The sequence below is a fragment of the Epinephelus lanceolatus genome, chromosome 10 (genome assembly GCF_041903045.1).
Source record: "Epinephelus lanceolatus isolate andai-2023 chromosome 10, ASM4190304v1, whole genome shotgun sequence".
NCBI classification, from domain to species: Eukaryota; Metazoa; Chordata; class Actinopteri; order Perciformes; family Serranidae; genus Epinephelus; species Epinephelus lanceolatus.
Window position 1 is genome coordinate 9,400,897 of NC_135743.1, and position 21,534 is coordinate 9,422,430.

At 41.3% G+C, this 21,534-nt stretch overlaps 2 protein-coding genes across 5 annotated transcripts in view; both read left to right on the forward strand.

Annotated features, from left to right (window-relative positions):
• otud7b (OTU deubiquitinase 7B) overlaps nucleotides 1-6,273 on the forward strand; it is a 47,388-nt gene extending 41,115 nt beyond the window's left edge. For all 4 annotated transcript variants that reach the window (XM_033640652.2, XM_033640654.2, XM_033640653.2 and 1 more), the window contains exon 12: nucleotides 1,005-6,273. In XM_033640652.2, the coding sequence (XP_033496543.1) occupies nucleotides 1,005-2,495 (1,491 nt within the window). In that variant the 3' untranslated portion in view covers nucleotides 2,496-6,273. The remainder of the gene's footprint in view (nucleotides 1-1,004) is intronic.
• Nucleotides 6,274-10,000: 3,727 nt separating this feature from the next.
• mtmr11 (myotubularin related protein 11) overlaps nucleotides 10,001-21,534 on the forward strand; it is a 47,485-nt gene continuing 35,951 nt past the window's right edge. The window contains exon 1 of the mRNA XM_033641772.2: nucleotides 10,001-10,369. Coding sequence (XP_033497663.1) covers nucleotides 10,313-10,369 — 57 coding nt within the window. The 5' untranslated portion in view covers nucleotides 10,001-10,312. The remainder of the gene's footprint in view (nucleotides 10,370-21,534) is intronic.

The following is a 21,534-nucleotide window of genomic DNA, read 5'->3' on the forward strand; positions in this document are numbered from 1 at the left end:
GAGGTTTATAAAGCGAGTTCAGACAACAGGATTTGTCATAAACTTTATTGGACATCCTAGTTGTACAGAAGCTGCATTTGCAATGATAGACTCAATAAACTAATAAATAAATTAGTGATAAAATAAACAGTGAATTTTTTGTTTAACTAACCATGAAAGCTGGTTCAGAATTCCTGAGTCTCATTCAGTATTTTACCAGCCAAAAACAGAAACCCCAGCTTGTAATGCAATGTAAATAGACAAATCCCAAAGTGGTTGGTAGCCACTTACAGTTTGTGTTAATCTCCTACACTCATTATAAACAAGGGCAATATTTTTTTCCTTTTCCATCAGACCAGCTTTCCCCTGACTGCTGTACAACGTGTATGTGAAAACATACTACAGTGGGCCTTTCAGGTCATAAAGTCACGCCATGCAAACACTGACAAAGCTCCTCTTGTGCACCACATGCTAACAGCAGGGAGCTTGGAAGGACAAGTTTCATGGCAGTTTCATGGTTGTGCTGCAGGGTCTGGTGGCCAGACAGGAAACCCTGTATTAGAATAGAATTTTGGGGGGTTGTTCTGTTTAGAAATGCTAGCAGAGGATAGCTGTGTGATGGTCAGTATTACTGAAATATGGGGCATTCTCTAAGTACTTCTCGTTTGAGATAGCACGTCATCATGTAGGTCATGTCCAAATACAGCACTGTTTATTTTAGAGCTTCCTTATTTTGTTTGTAGAGAAGATAAGACATTTGGAAACGGAGTCAGTTTGTTTCTGCAAAAAAAAAAAAAAAAACAGCTCTATGATTCACTCATTTCACATCCTTTTTCCTCCCATACCTGAGGCACATGTGCGTTTGTGCTAGAGTTTAGCCAGGACTCCCTTTTTTCCCATTTCTGATGAACATTGTCTTATTTGTTTTCTTTTCCATTATTATATGGTCAGTAGATTTGGGCCTGATGTGCATTTTCCTACAGTATTTTTCCATTGTCTTATGTTTGTGCTTTGTTTGCTCACAGCAAGCCCCTCTGGCCCAGCCCGAGTCGCCCACAGCATCGGCAGGAGAGGATGCCCGAACGCCTCCTGACTCAGGAGAGTCAGACAAGGAGTCAGTCAGCAGCAGCTCCAATGGCAACGGAGACACAACCACAGGATCAACGGTCAATGGAGGAGGGTCCTTGGCCAAGAACAGCTCCTCTTCTTCATCTAGTTCCTCCAGCAGTGGATCGGCAGGGGCAGGGACGGGAACGGCGGGGAAGGACAAAACCAAGAAGGAGAAAGACAAGGATAAAGACAAGAAGAGGGCAGACTCTGTGGCCAATAAGCTTGGAAGTTTTGGCAAGAGTCTGGGCAGCAAACTGAAGAAGAACGTGGGCGGACTGATGACAGGAAAGAACGCTGGAGCCGGAGGTGCCAAGCAGGAGGGCGTGGAGAAGAAGAAGGGCTCGTTTAGGGGGAGGAAGGGCAGCAAGGATAGCTCGCCTTCAGCCCACGCCTCAGAGGATTCTGGGAAAGGCTCCCCCTCCTCAGGTAGCGAGCGTCTCAACGGAACAGGGAGCAGTATGAGCAGCAGTGGTGGGAGCAGCACTGAGAGCGAGAACTACAAGTACAGTGCTGATGTGAAGGTCAGCCTGGGCATCCTGCGAGCCGCCATGCAGGGTGAGAGGAAATTCATCTTTTCCAGTCTTCTCACGACCAGCAACAGACAGCCGTTCCAGGAGGAGATGATCCAGCGCTACCTCGCCGACGCAGAGGAGCGCTTTCGGGCTGAGCAAGAACAACAGCGCCGTGAAGCGGAGAGGAAGGGCGTCACCAATGGCATCCAGCCACCAAAGAAGGAGACAGTTGGAGGTTCAGAGCTGACCTACCGGCCTTATGAGGCCAAAGAGGAGCTGTCGGAGAACTCGTCTCCTTCTTTCAACCAAGTCAAGTCCACTCCCTTGAGCCCCTCTATGTACTCTGGTGTTGTGCCCATCCCCCGGCCCTCCTTCATAGACCAGCCTCCTGCAGCAGCACCCCTCACCCAGCACCTTCATATGCACGGCTACATGGATACTCGGCGCCAGCTAGCTGGGGGCTCCCCAGCCACCTCCTACCCCGGCCTCCCCTCTTACGCCACCCTTCCACGACACTGCCCTACAACGCAGGGTCCCTCCCATCCCCAGTACAATAACTCACAAGGCCCCGCCTCCCTGAGTCCCTCTCGACTCGCACCCTCGTATCCCCCTGAGTTCGACCCACCGGACTACCCCGGGTCTGAACCCGCTACTGGAAGTTACACCAACGGCTTCCGGGACATGCGCTCCAACTTAGACTCTCGGAGTGGCCAACCCCCAGTCAGACACTACTCACTGGGCAGCGCCGGTGGTTTGGCCAGCCTGCAGTCCAGCCGCTGTCGGACACCCAGCTGCACCTACTACGGACACCCCGAGACGGGCAACTACTGCTCCTACTGCTACCGGGAAGAGCTGAAGAAGAGAGAGCCAGAACCGGCCATCCACAGGTTCTGAACGGACCTTTGCTATGGCTTGAATTTGATGAGTGGCCTTTTTCAGTTAAAAATAAAAATAACAGCTGGGGCAGATCAGCCTCTGAATGGACGAGAGAAAGGCACAACCAGCTCCCTCCCTTTTTTAGTTGTGTCACTTCCTGTTGGAATAGACGACCTCAGAAAGTGGCAGAGAGTCGACACGACCACAGAATAAACAGGGTGGTTTCTGGCTGCTGGGGTCACACGTTAGACCATAGAATAAACTAACTGCACTTCTGTTACATTTTGCTGTGGCTCTTATGCAGGCGTTGTGTATGAGTGTGTGTGCGTGTGTGTGCGTGTGTGTGCGTGTGTGTGTGTGTGTGTGTGTGTGTTTGTGTGTGTGAGCTGCAGGCTCTCCTCCTTTATCAGTTTAACGCCTTGCTACTGTCTCCTCCTAGTGGAGAGAATGTATATGGCAGGCGCCATACATAACACTCATCAACGCACACATATACAGTACATGCACACATTTATACTAAGTCAGACTCACACTGCTACACACACACACACACACACACACACACACACACACACACAGATGCAAGCACAAACAAACTCCATTTGTGGTCTGCGATAATGTTTGGATTGGTTAATTAAGGGATGTTTGAACATTTTGAAGTCACATCCGTTTCGAGTGATTTCAGTGTTATTCAGATTTTACACTACTGTTACTAGATGCTTGCGTCACATGTACCTCGGGAACGAACAGAAGTAATCCTTGTCGGTCATCGTTTGCGTAATGCAAATTGAAACTTCCGTGCAATGCTAATAATGAAGCATTCTGTGGGCTGCTGTGGTGCTAATGCTCCAGAATGCAAACACAAAAATGTCCATGCATTAAAGCAAACTGCTCTGCACTGTTATCCTCCTGGCAACAATATCACACTATCTTATATCTATAAATTGGATTATAAAGATGTCAACCTTTTGAAGGGTTAATGCAGCCGGCCACATTATTAACCAGGCATTGCTGAACAAGACGACATAGCAACATGGCACTACAGTAAGATACTTTTCCTCGAGCCTGATCCAGAGTATTTCATATGTTTGTTGCAATGTTTTCGTTTGGGTCTTCCTGTTTTTGTAACAAGAGGTGGCGTTGAGGCATTTGATTACTGTGGCCACGTCAGGCATGCAATACTACAAACTACAAAGTCACATCCAGCTCAACAGATTCTTGAGACACCCGTCCCATACGCAACACGCTATTAAGTCAAATTACTCAAACACATTTATTGGATTTCAGACAAGTAAAGCAATGAACAGATCTGTTGTTCAATCAGTGACATCACATGCTCTAATGTTGTGAGGACCTCCTGCGGTTGTCTCCAGTTTCTGTTTGCATGCTGCGATGGGACGCATGCATTTTTGTTGGACATTGATACTCAGTAACGTTCACATTGTACTGACGAATTCTGGTTACATGTTACGCCTCTGAAACTCAAAATGACAAACCCTCTGCGCTGTGATGGTTGACAAATGTGAAACATGTTTAGTCCCATAATCACACAACAAAATGTCATACAGTAACGTTGTCCTTCACAATAGGACGTTATTGGTTTGGTCGCCCACTGCAAACTCTGAAGTTCTACTGAAGGCAGTTCCTTGATTTCTGACATTCGTCCCTCCAAACCCAGTTGCGTAAATCTCTTTTTGCACAAATTCAAGCACTTTCCTGATGTCCGTAGATCCCAAAACTTTTTACTGTTTTTTGAAGTGGCCTGACTGTTGTCCTTTGTTCATCAGACACTGCCACCTCTGTTCATGGGAAACCAGGGGGCACAGGCCAGATGGGTTCCTCTTAAAGATTCAGTTACTGTAGAGCTAAAGCATTTTGGTGCCAGCATCACTGTCTGACTCAGTTTCCTAGTTGCCTTTTTCAGCATCTGTCCTCGTGACGTCACAATCCCGTTTGTACGTTGTGCGAGACGAACGTCAAGTACCCACTGCTCGCTTGATTGCCTGCAGTTTCTACTACTACTGCCCCCAAATTAAACAAATTATAGTTATTTTTAAATGGTGTTGAAGTTATTACCATTATTGTTTTTTCAGTTAGGCGTATCAACAAGTTGATATGTGGCTGATGTTCTGTTTGAGTCTTCTGTATTGTAATTTCAAACGTAAGGCTGTTTTAGTTGTACTAATGTCAACATGACTACTAGAATACTTAAATTTGTGATTATTTCCCCTCCTAATAAGCCATGACGAGGAGTTTCCTTCGAGGTAGTGTGACTCTTGTCGCTCTACTCGAGTTGAATTGAATCTATTCTTTGGCATTTAAGTCTAGAAAAGCACAATGTAGTATGCAATTCACTGCCTTGCCCAGTTGAGGGCGCTCTTGTTTTGTTTTTCTTTTAAACTCAGTGGAGCTTACCAACCTAAACTCAAACTACGAACAAAAAATAACCAAAATATTAGAGAATCATTTTCAGTAGTGCTAATTTAACACTATGTTAGACTATTTTCTATGTTGCTAAAGCTGGTCAAGGAAGAAGGGAGTTTATTTGCTGTGTATTTAAAGTAACACTAGAGTTTTAATGACAATAAAACACTTAAATGATGCTATTTCCCAAAAACAACATGTGCATTTGCTGTGTTTATGTGTGTTGACATGTGTCCATGCACTAATGTTTTAATCCAGACGAGACCCTGACTGTGGGAAGGTGATGCCTGTTTTAAAAAATGCGTACGTGTGCATACTCTGTCCCTCCCTCCAAAGTAATAATCAGCTATCAAACCTTTTTTGTTTGGTTTTTTTTTGCAATGAAACGGATGCCTCAGAAACATGTAAGACACCAGACTTTACAGGCTACAAACACTTTTTTGTATTTAAGAAAAAAAACAAACAATGAGAGGTTGTATAAATATGTTCCGAGTTATTTTTGTAAGCCCAAAGTTTTACAGTGTTTTTAAAAGGGTAAGAATGTATATTGTTGGAAACTGAAGGTGTGGATGATAAGCTTGGAAGAGCCTGGATTTGGTGTTTGCCAGAAAGTGACATTTTGGCCGTCGAAGGTGACTCCCAGACGAGCCTCTCGATCCTCGAGGCTCTCTCATTGCAAACTAATTTCCTCAATGCTGACCTAACGAGACACCATTTGAGAATATATATTTATAGTGAGATTTTTTTAATAGGTTTCCTTGTGGAATGTTTAGTTGCGACATTTTAGGATGTTCTTTCTCACATGGCTAATTGTCTAGCAGTCTGGCTTTTATTTGTTTGTTGCTTTTATTTTTATTTGTACATTTTGTTTACTTTATTTTTTGTTTTCTACAGCCACCGATCCGTGCTATGCTAAAGACATGACAGCAGCGTTCTCACTGACCCAGCTCGTTTCCTCCGAACCAGAAGAGAAATGGCTCAGAATTAGTTTTGCGACACAGCTGACCCGATATATTTTTATATATTGTAAAACACTGTATTTTCTGTGTGAACAGAATATTCATCATCAGTGACATTAACATGGAATACTTCGAGTTGCATGGGACTGGAACTGTTGCATGTAAATGGCAATCCATTTTACCAAATTTGTGCATTATTTTAACTTGATTTCAGTTGTCCTGGTATTTTGATCTGTTTTTTATTTTGTATTGTTTTAATGTTTTTCTTTTTTTTTCATGAGAGGAGAGCCCTATGGCTGTGTGACAGTGCAATCTGGATAGAAAGAACATCAGATTTTATGTTAGGTTATTATTATTATAATTATTATTTTTTTTTGCACCGTTTGAATAAATTCTCATTGTATTTCAAGAAAGCTGAGCCTCCTCTGTTCTCTTTGATTAATATTGAAAAGAAAATGTGTTAACTGCAGATTGCTGGATCCTTATAGCTACAACCATAATGATACTGATACGCAATTTATTCCATAAACATAGAAGGTCCATGCACGTACACGACATAACGGTCGTTTTTCACATTTTTATTTAGTCCATACATTAAGTCGCAGCATTTGACTGTAACAGCTTGGAATCTGAGTTGAGGCAATTTGCCAGATGACAGAAAATGATTTCACAATTTTCAATCAACAATGTCAAACACTTACAGCCTCCAGCTTCTCGTTCGTGAATATTTGCTGTATTTCATTGTTTTATTTGATAATGAGCTGAATTTCTTTGGGTTTTGGACTCTTTGTCAGACAATAAAAGTTATTTTAGTCACTTTTATCAGACAGACACTTTATAGACCAGCTGAAAATAAATGACAGACTATACAAAAATTAAAAGAAAGGTCAGTGGCTATGAAAGTCAATTTCTGCCCATGATGAAGAACGTAGAACAGATCCTGTTCGTTATTATGATAAGAAACTTTCTCAAAATAATGACGAAGTTTCTCAAAATGACTTTATATCTCAAAATAATGACTTTATATCTCAAAATCGTGAGTTAGTATCTCAAAATAGTGACTTTATAAATTGAAATCGTGACTTTATATCTCAAAATCGTGAGTTAGTATCTCAAAATAGTGACTTTATATCTCAAAATAGTGAGTTAGTATCTGAAAATAGTGACTTTATAAATTGAAATAGTGACTTTATATCTCAAAATAGTGACTTTATATCTCAAAATATTGTTAGTATCTCAAAATAGTGAGTTAGTATCTCAAAGAAAGTGACATTAGATCTCAAAATAGTGAGTTAGTATCTCAAAATATTGTTAGTATCTCAAAATAGTGAGTTAGTATCTCAAAATAGTGAGTTAGTATCTCAAAGAAAGTGACATTAGATCTCAAAATAGTGAGTTAGTATCTCAAAGAAAGTGACATTAGATCTCAAAATAGTGAGTTAGTATCTCAAAATAATGACAATATCTCAAAATTATGACTTATTAAAATAACAACTTAATATATATATAATATAATTATGACTTACTATCTTAAAATAACTTAATATCTCAAAATAATCATAGTATCCTGAAATAATTACGTAATATCTTGAAATTATGACTTTGTATCTTAGTATATAAATAATGATTAACTAAAGAACTACTTATTTAATTTGAGATATTGAGTCAATACCTTGAGAAAGTTTATTTTGAGATATTAACTCACCCACAATGGGTAGTGGCTGTAGAAGCCCTTTACAGAGGGAAACATTACTACATCATGACTCAGTATCACAAAATACTGACTATAAAAATACGTCAAACCTCGAAATAACTCGTTAGTATCCTGAAATCATGACTTCATTCATTCATTTTCCGTAATTGCCTAGCTGACATTGGGTGAGAGGCAGGGTTCACCCTGGACAGGTCACCAGACTATCACAGGGCTGACACATAGAGACAGACAACCATTCACACTCACATTCACACCTACGGACAATTTAGAGTCACTAATTAACCTGCATGTCTTTGGACTGTGGGAGGAAGCTGGAGCACCTGGAGAAAACCCATGCTGACACGGGGAGAACATGCAAACGCCACACATCCTCATATATCTAATAAGAATCATGTTATGATCATTAAAGTGGAGCTGCAGAGACATAAAGACATTTAAACTGAATAAAAACAACTTGAACAGATAAAGACAGAGCTCATTAATATATTTTATTGTGAGCACTTATTTTTTATCTGTGCCTCTCTGTATCACCCTAACCTTGTTGCATTATACATTGTTGAATAACTCCAGCTCGGATGATGCAAGGTCCTGTGTCTGCGACTGTTTTATGTATTAGAGAAATCGGAGAACCTTATGTAATATTGAACAGTTTCCCATGTGGTAAAAAATCCAGACCTCTCTCTATTATAGTTCACAAGGACACCGTCTCCCCACCTGTTCGGCAGGACAGACTGTCGCTCAGGATTATTCAGACTTTCCCCCCGTTCTCTTTGGAAAGGAATTTCTCCTGAATTGGCCTCCTGTGTTTGTCTGGAAGAGAGCTGCCACTGGTTTCTTTCCACGTGTTTGGATGAGAGAGGAGAGGAGCCAGTCCCCACACAGACCTGCTAAAGGACCAGAGAAAGGTACTGCCGAGCAGAAAGAGGCTGTAGATGGTAAATTAACAAGATTATTTTGTTGTTTTTAGGAGGGGTTATGCAGGCTTGAAACACCACAAGGTCAAGAGTTGAATGGTTTTATGGATGTTGGCTTTCTGGCTCAGCTACTGCTTCAGTTTAAACCCTCAACGTCAAGCTGCCTGATGACAAAGCCAGAGCTCTCACTAACAGACGTTGTTTCATTGAATGCCATCAGGGAACAAAGTCAAATTTATGAGAACCACTTTAAATGTGTCATGCATGTAAAACAAAAGAGACACATATGAAAAGCAATTTCAAAACAAAGAGAAACAAACTTGTTTGAGTTTAAGGGTGAAACTTTAAACAAATTTGGGACTTTTCACAATTAGAAACCCAAGTACAATACAGTACTGAAGTACTTTCCATTTAATCTTAATTTATACTTCTATTTCACAACATTTCAGAGAGAAGTAATACAGTTTTACTTTTACTATAACACAACTTTAATTTCACAGCTTTTGTAACTTTGCAGATTAACATGTCATATACAAGACAAATGCTGAACTTTTATAATATTGTGCATATTGTTATATATTAAGCTACACACACTTGTACAAACCAGATGAAATTACCTGCACCTGTGACAGCTACAGCAGTAAAATGCTACTTGAACACATCAATCCATTACTGTTAATAATCCAGTACAATAATAATGATAATAATAATATGACAACAAATAATAATATTATATTATTTTATAATATATTACATTATTTTATTTAATATTACATTATATTTCATTATGTTATATTATATTACATTACATTATTTTATTTTATATTATATTACATTACATTATTTTATATTATATTACTTTATATTAGATTATGTTATATTATATTTTATTATGTTATATTATATCATAACCCTTATTGATCCACAGACAATAAATGTAGGTGTTGCAGCAGCACAAGAACAGATCAATAGGAAAAAAATATATAAATATAACATTTTAAAAAAGGAATAAAAATAAAAGTACACACTATACAAGAGCAATATAGTGTTGCTACATCGAGTATCCGTGCCTGGTGTTGTACTTAAATATGTTGTAATTATAAAACACAGCATAACAAGTAGGCTGAATAAAGGAGTTTAACTCTTTATGATATTTTTCATATTATAATATTTCTTTCATCGCTGAGTGCAGAGTGGTGGTGAGTTCAAGGGGTCCAGTGAAAGTGGGGGAAACTGTCCTCTACTCCCTTTCTGTCCTTGTGCTAAGCTTCTCAAACTTCCTGAGGACTTTCACTGTCACTCTGAGACTCCAGCTCATATATTCAGTCCCTCTCCACGTGTACTGGCCCTTTAAGAAGCTCCACTGCTGCACTTTTTTCCACCAGTGTGTGTTTCACTATGGCGAATGGATAAACAAACAGAGCCCAATGGGTAGGAAAGCGGCAGTAACGGTGAACGCATCTCCCCCGTTAGTTAGTGACTAACAGCAGTTAGTAACAGTCCGGTGACTGCGGGTGTGTTCTCGGCAGGGTGTGCTCTCGGGACACGGATGCTTGTCAGCGCGAATAGCGATGAAAAGAGCGAAAATAGTTTGCTCGTCCACACTGAGCACCTCGGTAGTAGCAGCCGGTGATACAGGCTAACCGTTACCGGACTCCGGACCCTTTCTTCTCTTTCTCACGGCGGTTTTTTTTTTAGCTAAAAATGGAAAGAGGTGAACTCTAACACTGCGACCGTTAGCTTGTAATATCACACTTTTTTCTTTATCTTTCATTCAGTCGCTCGTTGTTTTTCTATTGAAGTCGAGTTTACCTGTCGTTCAAAATGTTGACAGGATCTAAAACCACGTTCAAAGTGAGACAAATGCTGCCAGACATCAAGGTAAGGTGATGACGTGAAGTTAGCTAACTGATGCTAACTATATTAGCTTTGATTAGTGACAGACTTCTAACAGTGTTAGCTTTAACTTGTTTTATCCCGTTTTGTGCTGTCAAATAACTGCAGACTGAGCTGTAATGCGGGTAACGCCATTTAACACTCAATCTTGAGTGCTTTTTATTTGAAATATCAGTTTCACAGCAGATTTTTAAGCTTTTTTAAATAAAAAAATGTATGATTTTGTATGTGTTTCCATCCCTTGTCATTGAACCCCTCTTTTCCTTCTCTCCTCTGGCACGAGCCAGCTTCAGTATGTAGAATAAAGGTCATATCGTGTATTATTTCAAGGTTACTTGTGATTTGCAAGTCAGTCAGATGAAGGTTTGAGTTCAGTTTTGCTTTCTCAGTGCTTTAACACCCATATGATTAAACACCAGAGAGGCCAGGAAGCAGGCAATGACATGATGCAGGAAACACCGGCCATCATTCACTATGCAGAGCTATAAATGTGCATTCAGGTAGTTTGCAGCCTGCCTGGATTATAAATCTGCGGTTCCTCCTCAGAGATGCCTCTGTGAGCCTTGTTCAGTGTGTGAAAGTGGACTGTCTCATGGTATTTTCGTTCACAAGTCAGGATGGCAGCTTTGCAGGGATGAGGCTGCAGAGGGCTGCTGTTTCTTACTGTCTGGAGAACAGAGAGATGCATATTTATTGTAAGGATGAGAATGTATATATATATATATATATATATAATTAGAAACCTGCAGTTCCTCCTCTAAAAATCCCTCTGTGAGCCTTATTCAGTGTGTGAAAGTGGACTGTATCATGGTATTTTTGTTCACAAGTCAGGATGGCAGCTTTGCAGGGACGAGGCTGCAGAGGGCTGCTGTTTCTTTCTGTTTGGACAACATTATTTTGAGGGTGAAAATCTACATTCAGGTAGTTTGCAGCCTGACTGAATTAGAAAGCTGCGGCTCCTCCTTAAAAAATCCCTCTGTTAGCCTTATTCAGTGTGTGAATGTGGACTGTGTCATAGTATTTTTGATCACAACTCAGGATGGCAGCTTTACAGGCATGAAGCTGCAGAGGGCTGCTGTTTCTTTCTGTTTGGACAACATTATTGTGAGGGTGAAAATGTGCATTCAAGTAGTTTGCAGCCAGGCTGAATTAGAAAGCTGCGGCTACTCTTCAGAAATCCCCCTGTGAGCCTCATTTAATGCATGAATGTGGACTGTGTCATAGAATTTTTGTTCGCAACTCAGGATGGCAGATTTAGCGGGATGAAGCTGCAGAGGGCTGCTGTTTCTTCCTGTCTGGAGAACAGGGAGATGCATAATTACTGTAAGGCTACATAATGTTACTGTCTCTGGCAGCATGCCTTATTAAAGGCCAGGGTTGTGGTGGTGAATCTTAATCACTTCTCATGGCAGGAGGCTTGCCTCATATGGGATTAAGTTGTTGTACATGGGGACAAATGGTGCAGGCAATCATCATCTCCTGTGCAGCAAACATTTGGAGCCTGTTCCAGCTGCTTTGATCGCCAGAGGTCTGAAAGGTCACATGGTGCTACAATGAATTGCTTTGAAATTCAGAAGATGAAATCCCTGCATTTCAAATGATCAGAAAGATACTGCCCCAGTTTAGGAGTACCTGAGAGGATAGGGGTTAGAAGGGCTCATTAGTTTGATAAATGGCACAAAGCAATGTGTACACAGAATAAATGTGTTTCAGAGTTTCTCATTCCTCTGGGAACAGTCTCTTGGCACCGCGTCTGTGATGCCTGGCTTTTTGTCTCTCCCTGGTTATTTTCAGCAGCCGCAGGGGGAAACGGTAACAGATGCCTTTTACTCTGCCCTCGGGTGAGGCTTGCATGTGGAGTGGGGGGTGATGTGCACTGCACAACATCTGGCTGTCACCATGGAGACAGCAGTTGGGAGGTAGAGGAGTTTTGAATTTGATTACCTCCGAATGAGACATGCAGAAATCATCACAGCCCCCCACCAATGGAATCCCATGTGTCCAAGTATGAGAATGTGGCTGAGCATAAGATATGGTAATGTGGAGTAGTAGGCTGTGTAGATTATGTGCCACCCACACACTCTTGTGGGTTTCTCTTCCATGAGCATGTGTTAAGACTGCTTTAGAAAAATGAATCCAATCCTGGGCTGAATTTGGACCAGATGGCTTTGCTGTTTGCATGTACTGGTGAATCTCTTCTTCTTTAAATACAGTGTAATACTCGAGCCATTTTGGATGACATAAATTATGATAGGGCTTTAACTTAATCCTTATTTAATAAGCCAGTTACTTTCTTCAATAACTGATTATTTGTTTTACAAAAAACATATTTGGACCAACAGTTCAAAATAAGACAAAGAAAAGAAGCAAATCCTCACAACTCAGAAGCTTGAATCAGGAAGTGTTCTGCACTTTGCTTGAAAAATGAATGAATAATAAAACAACAGCAGTACATACATAACGATGCTCAGGCCTGCTTCTTGACAGGATAGCAGGCTTATTCAGGCTTATTTTGGCTGTGCTTATCCCCCTGAGTTCTCTCTATCTGCATCTTGCAGCCAGCTTTGAAGCAGTCAGCATGAAAGGCACACAGCACAAAGCTCCACAGAAGCAAAAATGCCAGAGGAGGGATCATCTGAGCTCCATTCAGAGTGGCTGAAGATTCCAGCTTGATAGGAGTAGGCCAAAGCAGTACAGTCACCCACACCCGCTCCCATAGGACCCAGACGTCACGTTCACTGCCAGCTCCTGAGCTACTGAGGCTTCCACTGCTTAAACAGAGCACAACGATGGGCTCCTCTTAATGGCAGAGCAGATTTATGGTCCTGTTAGAGGGTGCATCGATCTGGCATTGGGTGATAATTAACCAGACGCACTGTTCACTTGCAAAAGGGCTGAGAGGCTAGGTTGTTTGTCTGTTTAGAGTGTATGTAATGGCTCTGATAATCTCACTCGTGGGACCTGAGCTGCAGACTGTCTCGAGGTGACTGTCAAAAACATTTCATACGAGTATGAGCCGCTGAAAACGCTCAATGTTTAGCATTAGATTTTCACTTAAGCCATTTAGCTGACACTGGCATCTGCAATGATGTACTGTCAGTGAGAATGTAAGAGGATTAGAGATGCAAGTGTGCTCCAGAGACCAAGAGGAGGAAATGCTGCTGTTGGTGGACACACTGCATGTTGTGGGCGGCAGACTTGTGATCTTTTAGTAACATCATTTGGCCATTAGGCACCCCTGCAGTCCTTTAGATGAAGGATTCCTGAAACTGATATGTCAGGGCTCAACTGACAGGCAATATGGTGATTGATGAAAATAATCAAATGGCATGTGATTTATGAATGCAGGCTAATGGAAACAGGTCAGTAAGCTGCACTGGTGTCTTTTTTTGTTTGATGTTTTTTAATAATGCGGTTACTGTTATACCATGATGATAGCCGTGCTCGCAGCGTGACCCTAAAGATGGTGAGTCAGTACCTATTGGATGGATTGCCATGACATTTGATACCACTCTGTGCGGTCCCCAAAGGATGAATCCCAATGAATTTAGCGCCATCATGAATGTGACAATTGAAGCTTTAAGTGAAATGTCTCGAGAACTATCGGATATATTGAATTTTGATCAGACATCATGTTCTCCTCAGAACGAGCTGTAATAGCTAGGGATGTCCCGATCAGGGTTTACAGCTCCCTAGTCTGAGTGGGCGGAAGTTCGCTGCATAGATCAGCCTCTCATTGGGCGGAAACGAGCCACCCACTGAAGTCCCGCCCTACCACCTCCGGTTGTGTAGCAGTTTTCAACCGTTTTCAACACGTCCTTTACTAACTTTTGCAGTGTTTGATCTTGCGGGGATGTAGCCATTTTTCTGCCATGGTTCGCGTCCTGTAGGCGACATTTTTGTGGGCGTGTTACAACAAAAACCTGTTTCCCCCCGGCAATATTTTTGCAAGTGCACCGTTGCTGTGGCACCGCCCAGAACGATTGTGATTGGTTGAAAGAAATACAAGCAGCCAGGGCGTTTTTTTCTCCAATCTTGAAGTGAGAGTTGGCCCAGCCAGACCTTTCTTTTCTTGAGAAAGGTCTGGTGAGCAAGACTAACGGATCCCAGATCCCAGTCCTTTAATTTTAGGTATCTCTGATACCAAGTTCAATCAGACATTTGTTTTTACCTAAATGTTGATTAAATTTGTATCTTGACACATTGGAATAACGTGTAGCCCACTAAATATGTGTTAGCATGCTAACACACAAAATGTGATGGTAAACATGATCAACATTATGACTGCTAACATCAGTAATAATGTTGATCATGTTTACCATCACATTTTGTGTGTTAGCATGCTAACACACAAAATGTGATGGTAAACATGATCAACATTATGACTGCTAACATCAGTATGTTCGCATTGTCATGGTGAGAATATTAGCATAATGGAGAGAACTGGATACAGTGTTGGAGGTGGAGCCCCATTCATTTCTATGAAAGTTACTCAGTGGTGCATGACATCTAGGGGTTCAAGGATCCCCATGGGTCTTTGAGGGAGTTCCATGTGGTCCACAGAAAAATGTGGAATAGTGTATTTTCACTATTGTGAGTCTGAGTCATAAGAGTGTTTATTCTGATCACTGGTTTCACTTCCTGTAATCCCCTCAGCTGTAGTTGACAACTATAGAGTTCTTAATCATATCTAACAAAAAAAAACCCTTGACTCCAAAAAAGTTCACCATTTGGCATATGAGGGCAAAAAAAAGCTTGATTTCCGCTGTGTAAAATTACACGGATCTTCCGCATTATGGGGCCCATAGAGCAAGTACACTAGAGACCTAAGCTGCTTTCACACCACTGCACAGTGACCACCTTGACAACCGCTGACCTGCAAGTACATTCCCCCAATAAGCTAAGTGTTTCAAAAGCTGTTCCTTTTGCTACAGTCCACGGCTGCGATGCCAGGCTGGTGCTGTGTTGAACACTGTCAGAAGTGCAAGCTAACTTGTAGCTGCATACCGTAGCGAGACAATTGAAATCACTGAAATTAACAAAGATTTTTACATATTTGGAGAATTTGCCAGTCCTCTGAAGTTTGGTGGAAATGTTATCCCAGGCCCAGCTTTTCTTCTGGTTGTTCTTATAAATTGTTAGCACTAGGGGTGTAACGGTACACAAAAATCTCGGTTCGGTACGTACCTCGGTACACAAGTCACGGTTCGTTGTTTTTTTTTTCGGTACAGTAATGAAAAAAATAGACAACTATTTAATATCTTTTACTTATTGGTAACCTTATTAAAACATATCACCACAGCAGTTAACTCTTTTTACACAATTTTTGAATGAAACAAATATATATAAAATCCTGCTTTTTCACATTGTTTGAATGAAAATAGAAATATAAAAGTGAAAAATAAAATCCTGCTGTTTTTTTAACACATTTTTTGAATGAAAAATATAAATATACATTTCTGCTTTAACAGTTTTACTCAATTAAAATAAAAAGTATAGTGCAGCTGGTCAGCTTTAAAGCCTGCTCAGATTCAGTTTTACTAGGAACTTACTTAGCTTTCCCACTTTGTTAAAGTGCAGTAAACAAAACATGCTTATATCTAAAGTGCAGCTTAAACAATTTTACTCAACTCCAATGGCGTTGATTATTTCTTTAGCGCGATGGTCAGGGAAACACTTTTTAAACGATGACGATATCGTAGTTTGCACTAGATTGCTTTTTCTAGTCGTGCCGGTTAACGTTCAAACTCGGGTGGTGTCGCTTTAGATGCGTTAGCATGTTAGACGTGTTTCCAAGTACATACCCGACCGCTGTTCTGCAGTGTCGACACACTGCTTTTGTCTTGTCAACTTGTTTATTTCCATCTTCGTATTTTACCCTGAAACGAAAGTGTTCCCAAACGGAGGACTTAAGGTTTGCGGGTGGGTCTTCAGGTTCGTCAGGCTCACTTGCCATGTTGTCAAAATGCGAGAATGTGCTGCACAACGTGAAAGCGGAGATTTGCGGGACTCAGTCCGTCACTCAATTATGTCCGTCGGGGAACAGATACTTTAAATGGTTCTGCTTGCAAAAACGGAATTAAAATAAAACAAAATAAAATAAAATAATATCCTGCGCCCAATAATTCGGTACAGGGTCGTGCCGAACCGAAAACAGTTAGCACTGTAACTCCCGAGTATTCAGACACCAGCATCATCAGCTCCTCCATCTTGTCTTCTTTCTGCCTCTGTGATGCCCAGTGTTTGATTGGCCAAAGCCAGTTTGACACAGTTAGCTCAGTGCGGCATAGCAAAGTCTGTGCGTGCACATGGCCGGCAACCGCTTCATACCTTTACCGCCGTGTTGGAAAACGCTTCCTCTCTGCCACCTTCCCCTCATTGAGATGACAGGAGGCACCGAGTGACCACGCACTTGTTCACTACGTCAAATTGGCTTCAAAGCCAAGTGCTGTCCCCGGGGGCTTGGTTAGCGTGCTGATGTTCTTCTAAGTGCTATATCATAGGCGATTGAACTTGATTGAGCTTCTTGAAGATGCACTTAGAGTTACCATGACCTGGATGACTGAGAATCTTCTGCTGTACAGTACAGCCCCAGAGAGCCGACTGCATGGCTGTAGACACTCAGACACTGCTTTATTTGGCTTCAGATGACCTTACAATCAACAACTGCACAAACATCTTTGCAATTCTCCGTCAGCACTGAACACTTGAGCAACAAGAGGAGGGGGTAATGAAGACACAAACATGTTATGAAACAATGAATTGCAAATCATCCAGCAGGGATACCATTAAAAGAGCCAGTAATTATCCGTTTGTTGTGAGTCTCAAAGTCTAGACTGATGGTGTTGTAATTAAGAGTGAATAAGAACGCAGACACTGCTGTAAATATTCCCGTGTTGCCGGCTTTCGTGGAGGGTTTCAGGATGAAATGTTTCAACAGGGAGAGCTGTGCTAATTGTGACAGGCTTTTGCAGAATAGAAAGCGAGATGTTCACTATAGTCTGATGCAGAAATTCTCTCATTAAATATTAACTGTCTGAATTCCCAATTCATGAAACATTGATTTACTATTTCACTCTATATGTCGGAATCTGTTTCTGTCTTCTCTCTAGCTCTCATATTGAGGCAAAACTGCAGCTTTTTCTGGAATGCAGCTGTTTGCAGTTTTTTGTACACTGCACCAGGTGGTGTATTTCCACTCAGGACCATATTTCACTGTGAACTGCTGATTGTATTCAAAGCATTTCTTTTGTCCCTTTCTTTGCCCTTGGGGTTTTGCTTTCAGTGCATTAGTAAACTCAATGCCAGGTCTTCTGTTTCCAGCAGTACATTGTAACAGGGCTGCTTCGAAAGGAAAGACACAGTGATCCAAAAATGATTGAAGTCCTCAGTCCGTTTTATGCGTGCAGACAAAAAAAATCTCATGTTATTCTGAATGGAAGAAGAGGAAACACTTCAAAGTGAGCCCCATTTAGCAAAACTAACTCATGTCCTGGTTTTTCTTCCAAGCCAGTTCATAATGCCATATGACGGTCCCCATTCATGTGAGGAAATGAAAAGCCCAATACAAACGAACGGGCTGTGAACCTTTTCAGCACAGAGTACAGTGGCTAAAAGCTAATGTGTATTTTACAAGCCCCAAAGCAGAGAATATCTTAGTGGGAGATGCTTTTAAAACGGACTCAGATTGTTTCATCATAACAACGGATGCTGAAGGTTCACAGTGTGTTTTGGGACAGCAGCAGAAATGATCTATTATTCAGTAACTGAGTGTTGTTAGGAATTAAATCATATTCTTTAGACTGTTTGTAGGTACACATTTTTGTCAAATGTCAAATAAGGCTGATGGGATGATAGCAGATTGAAATGTTCGAGTTTGGGGTACAACAGATGAGTGCTTTATCTCCAGTGTCCCTCAAAAACTCCCATTCGTTCTCTTTCGTTTCGAGTTTGGCCTGTTGTTTGAGAAAAGACAAGTATGTTCCAGACGCAGGAACAGGCACGCTTACTGCAGAAGTCTGGCCGCAGTAGCGAGGGGAAGCCATGAGCAATGGAAACTGCAATAAGCCTTGGCCACTGTCCCTGAGGATGAAGAGAGGGAGCAGAGGAGGGCAATAGTGGGGCAGAGAGGCAGCACGGGGGAGAAATGAAAGTGATAGAGTGGGGACGCCGAAGCCACACAATTAAAGCTAAAGTGAAATGTCAGCTTAAACACGGCCCTGGAAATGTGGTTTTGGAGCGATGCATGACTCAGAGATCTTTTTAAGATTATACCTAGACATGAAGTCATTCCAGTTTTCCTTATCTCTGTTGCCTATTGTACTTCTGCTGTCAGAGAAATGCATGGGCTTCACACATAAATGCATTTGTTTTATATCTTCCTGTCACATTTTTGCGAGTTTAACCAAGGGAGTTGCGTTCATGTTACCCTTATCACATTATGTACATAGCCCAGTCTGATGTGGAGTGCCAGCAGTACTTCACCTTGTGTATTCCAGTGTTATCTAGTGAGTGCACATGACTCATAAGATCCTAAGGCACAAGTTTGTCAGTCTTGACAACCTTCAGAGGACAGATCTGAGACACTAGGCATATAAAAGGAATAACAAAACAAGATCTGAGTAGCCTCTGATGTTCTTAAAAGGGGATGAGGAATTCAGCTGCGGGTTTTCTGTGGGTGTTGATGGAGAGACTGAGGGAAAGCATACGACATTTTAAAGCCAGATGGAAAAAAATGAACAATGCACTGGCAAGCAGAAATGAAGTGTTGTAAAATTTTAGTGTCCTGCCGTATAATCAAAAAAGCCTTGTTTTTCTCCAGCGGTTTTTGCTAACAGAACTTTCAGCCTTTTAATATGGCCGGTAAAATAGTTGGAACTATAACCATATTTTAAATATTTGTCATGCTATTGGCTGATACTTGTAGTTTTGTTACAGATGCTGGAGTTGGCTGTACTGAGCCATTTGAAAGCAAGATAATGCACCAGAGCAAACTTGCCCATATGACATTAATTAGTGCTTGTGTTATTTTGATTGTTTTTATTACAGTGATCATGGCTCACTTAGCCCTAGTTTAATTAATTAGCAAATTAGTAAGCAGTTTACATAGTATTCCACCATTCATTATTTTTACTGGACAAAATTTGAGATGTATGCATTAAATCAAAACCTATGACCTTAAAACTTAAAGGTCCAGTGTGTAGGATTTAGAAGCATCTAGTGTTGTGGTTGCAGAACTTAAACTTTTCCCATGTGCCAAGCGTGTACTATGGTGACTGACGCGACACATGTATGGCCCTTTCTAGAACCAGTGTTTGGTTTGTCCGTTCCGAGCTACAGTAGAAACAATGGCGTGCTCTGTGGGACGGGGCCAACTCCATATAGATATAAACAGCTCATTCTAAGGTAACAAAAACACAACAATTCTTAATTTTAGGTGAACTAATTAAACATATGGTGTGTCTCAAATCCCATACTTCCATTAGTACACTTCCATGTAGTATACTATGTGCACTATGTACTCATTGGCGTAGTGCGCGAATTTCGACAGAGTAGTGTTGTCTCAAACCAAACACGGCCATCGTGCACTCACCGGGATGACGACCACAAATTAGCTAGTTAGCAAACTAGCGTTAGCATTTGCGTTAACGTTCGCAGTACCAAATCATTACAGACTGCTAAATTAACCCAATAAACATAGTGCTGGGTTATACGTGACAACAGTATAGTGGTGCTTAGTGCAAAAAACACATTTGTACAATGCAGCGACGTTCATAGTCACACAGTCCTCGGATGCTATTTCCAGTTTGAAAAGTGGTCCCTCCCCTTCCACTACGTAGCCAAGATGGCGACCACTGAGGGCGAGAAGTGTCCATAGTTTCACACTCAACTTCTTGAGTGCACCATCCGGGTACTCATAGTGCACTGCATTTTTCCATATTCAGTGTGAATGCACCTATGCACTCAAAATATTAAGTGTAAGTAGTAAGCACAGAAGTATGCGATATGAGACACAGCAATAGTAAGGAATATTATAATGATAATAACATTGAATTTATTTTTGCCAATAGATGAACCTAAATCCTACACACTAGACCAGTGGTTCCCAACTGGTCCAGCCACAGGGTCCAAATTTCTCCTTTGTCATTAGTTCAAGGTCCACACAATTAAATACATTCAGTGTCATACTTGCGTTTGGCCGTGTCATCAAGCTAGTTTATTGTCTCTGTCAAATCCATTAGTCACTCACTCTGCATCATGAAACAGCACTTCAAAATAAAAGCTCTGTGCCGGAAATTCACTGTACAAAGTAAAGTGTGTTTTTTTGCAAACATGACACGTTTGGACCTGCGACCCACTTTTGGACCGCCACCCACCAGTTGGGAACCACTGCACTAGACCTTTAATACCATTAAGATAGCATCAGTAGCACACTGCAGAATCTGTGAGTTTTTGTTAAAGAAACAGCCAGACGCTCTCACATACAAAGAAAACAAACCACTGTGAATAAGTGTGATTTTACTACCTTTTCCAGGAGCAAAGGTCCTCTTTGTTAAATGTTTTTATGGGGGGCCACAAGCTTAGAGTCTCTGGTTTTCATGAGCGGGCTGCTAACACAGAATCCACCACACTGCAGAATTGTTAGCATAACATGGGCGACTGAGTAGATTCATTGTTATTGTTCACACGTCCTTGCTGACTCAAAGAAATACCAGCGTTTTGTGATCAAGCCGGTGCTTTAAATGAAACAATGATTAATAGTTTCATTGTGGGTGAAACTCAGAGCTGAATTGCTGAGAGAGACATTTCGGGGCTGTATAATGTATAGTTTTCTTGGATGTCAACTCCGGGCTGTAGCTCTATTTCTGTACTACTATAAAGGTTGTTCACCACCTGTATAATCACATCATACTCTCACTTTGCAGGCCTTGGCGTATTATGGGATTTGAAGCCGATAAATGTAAATGGCCTTCGCAAGGGGGGGGGGGGTTAGTAGCAGAGTTAAGTGGAAGCATATGTGCTAGCAGGCTCACAGTCTGATTATAGAAACCTCTGTGGCTCTGTGGGGTTGGATTCTTGTCGGATTCTTGCTTGTAGAACAGACTCGAGTACGTGAGACTGTTATTGAGAAAGCAGGAACAAACAGTTAA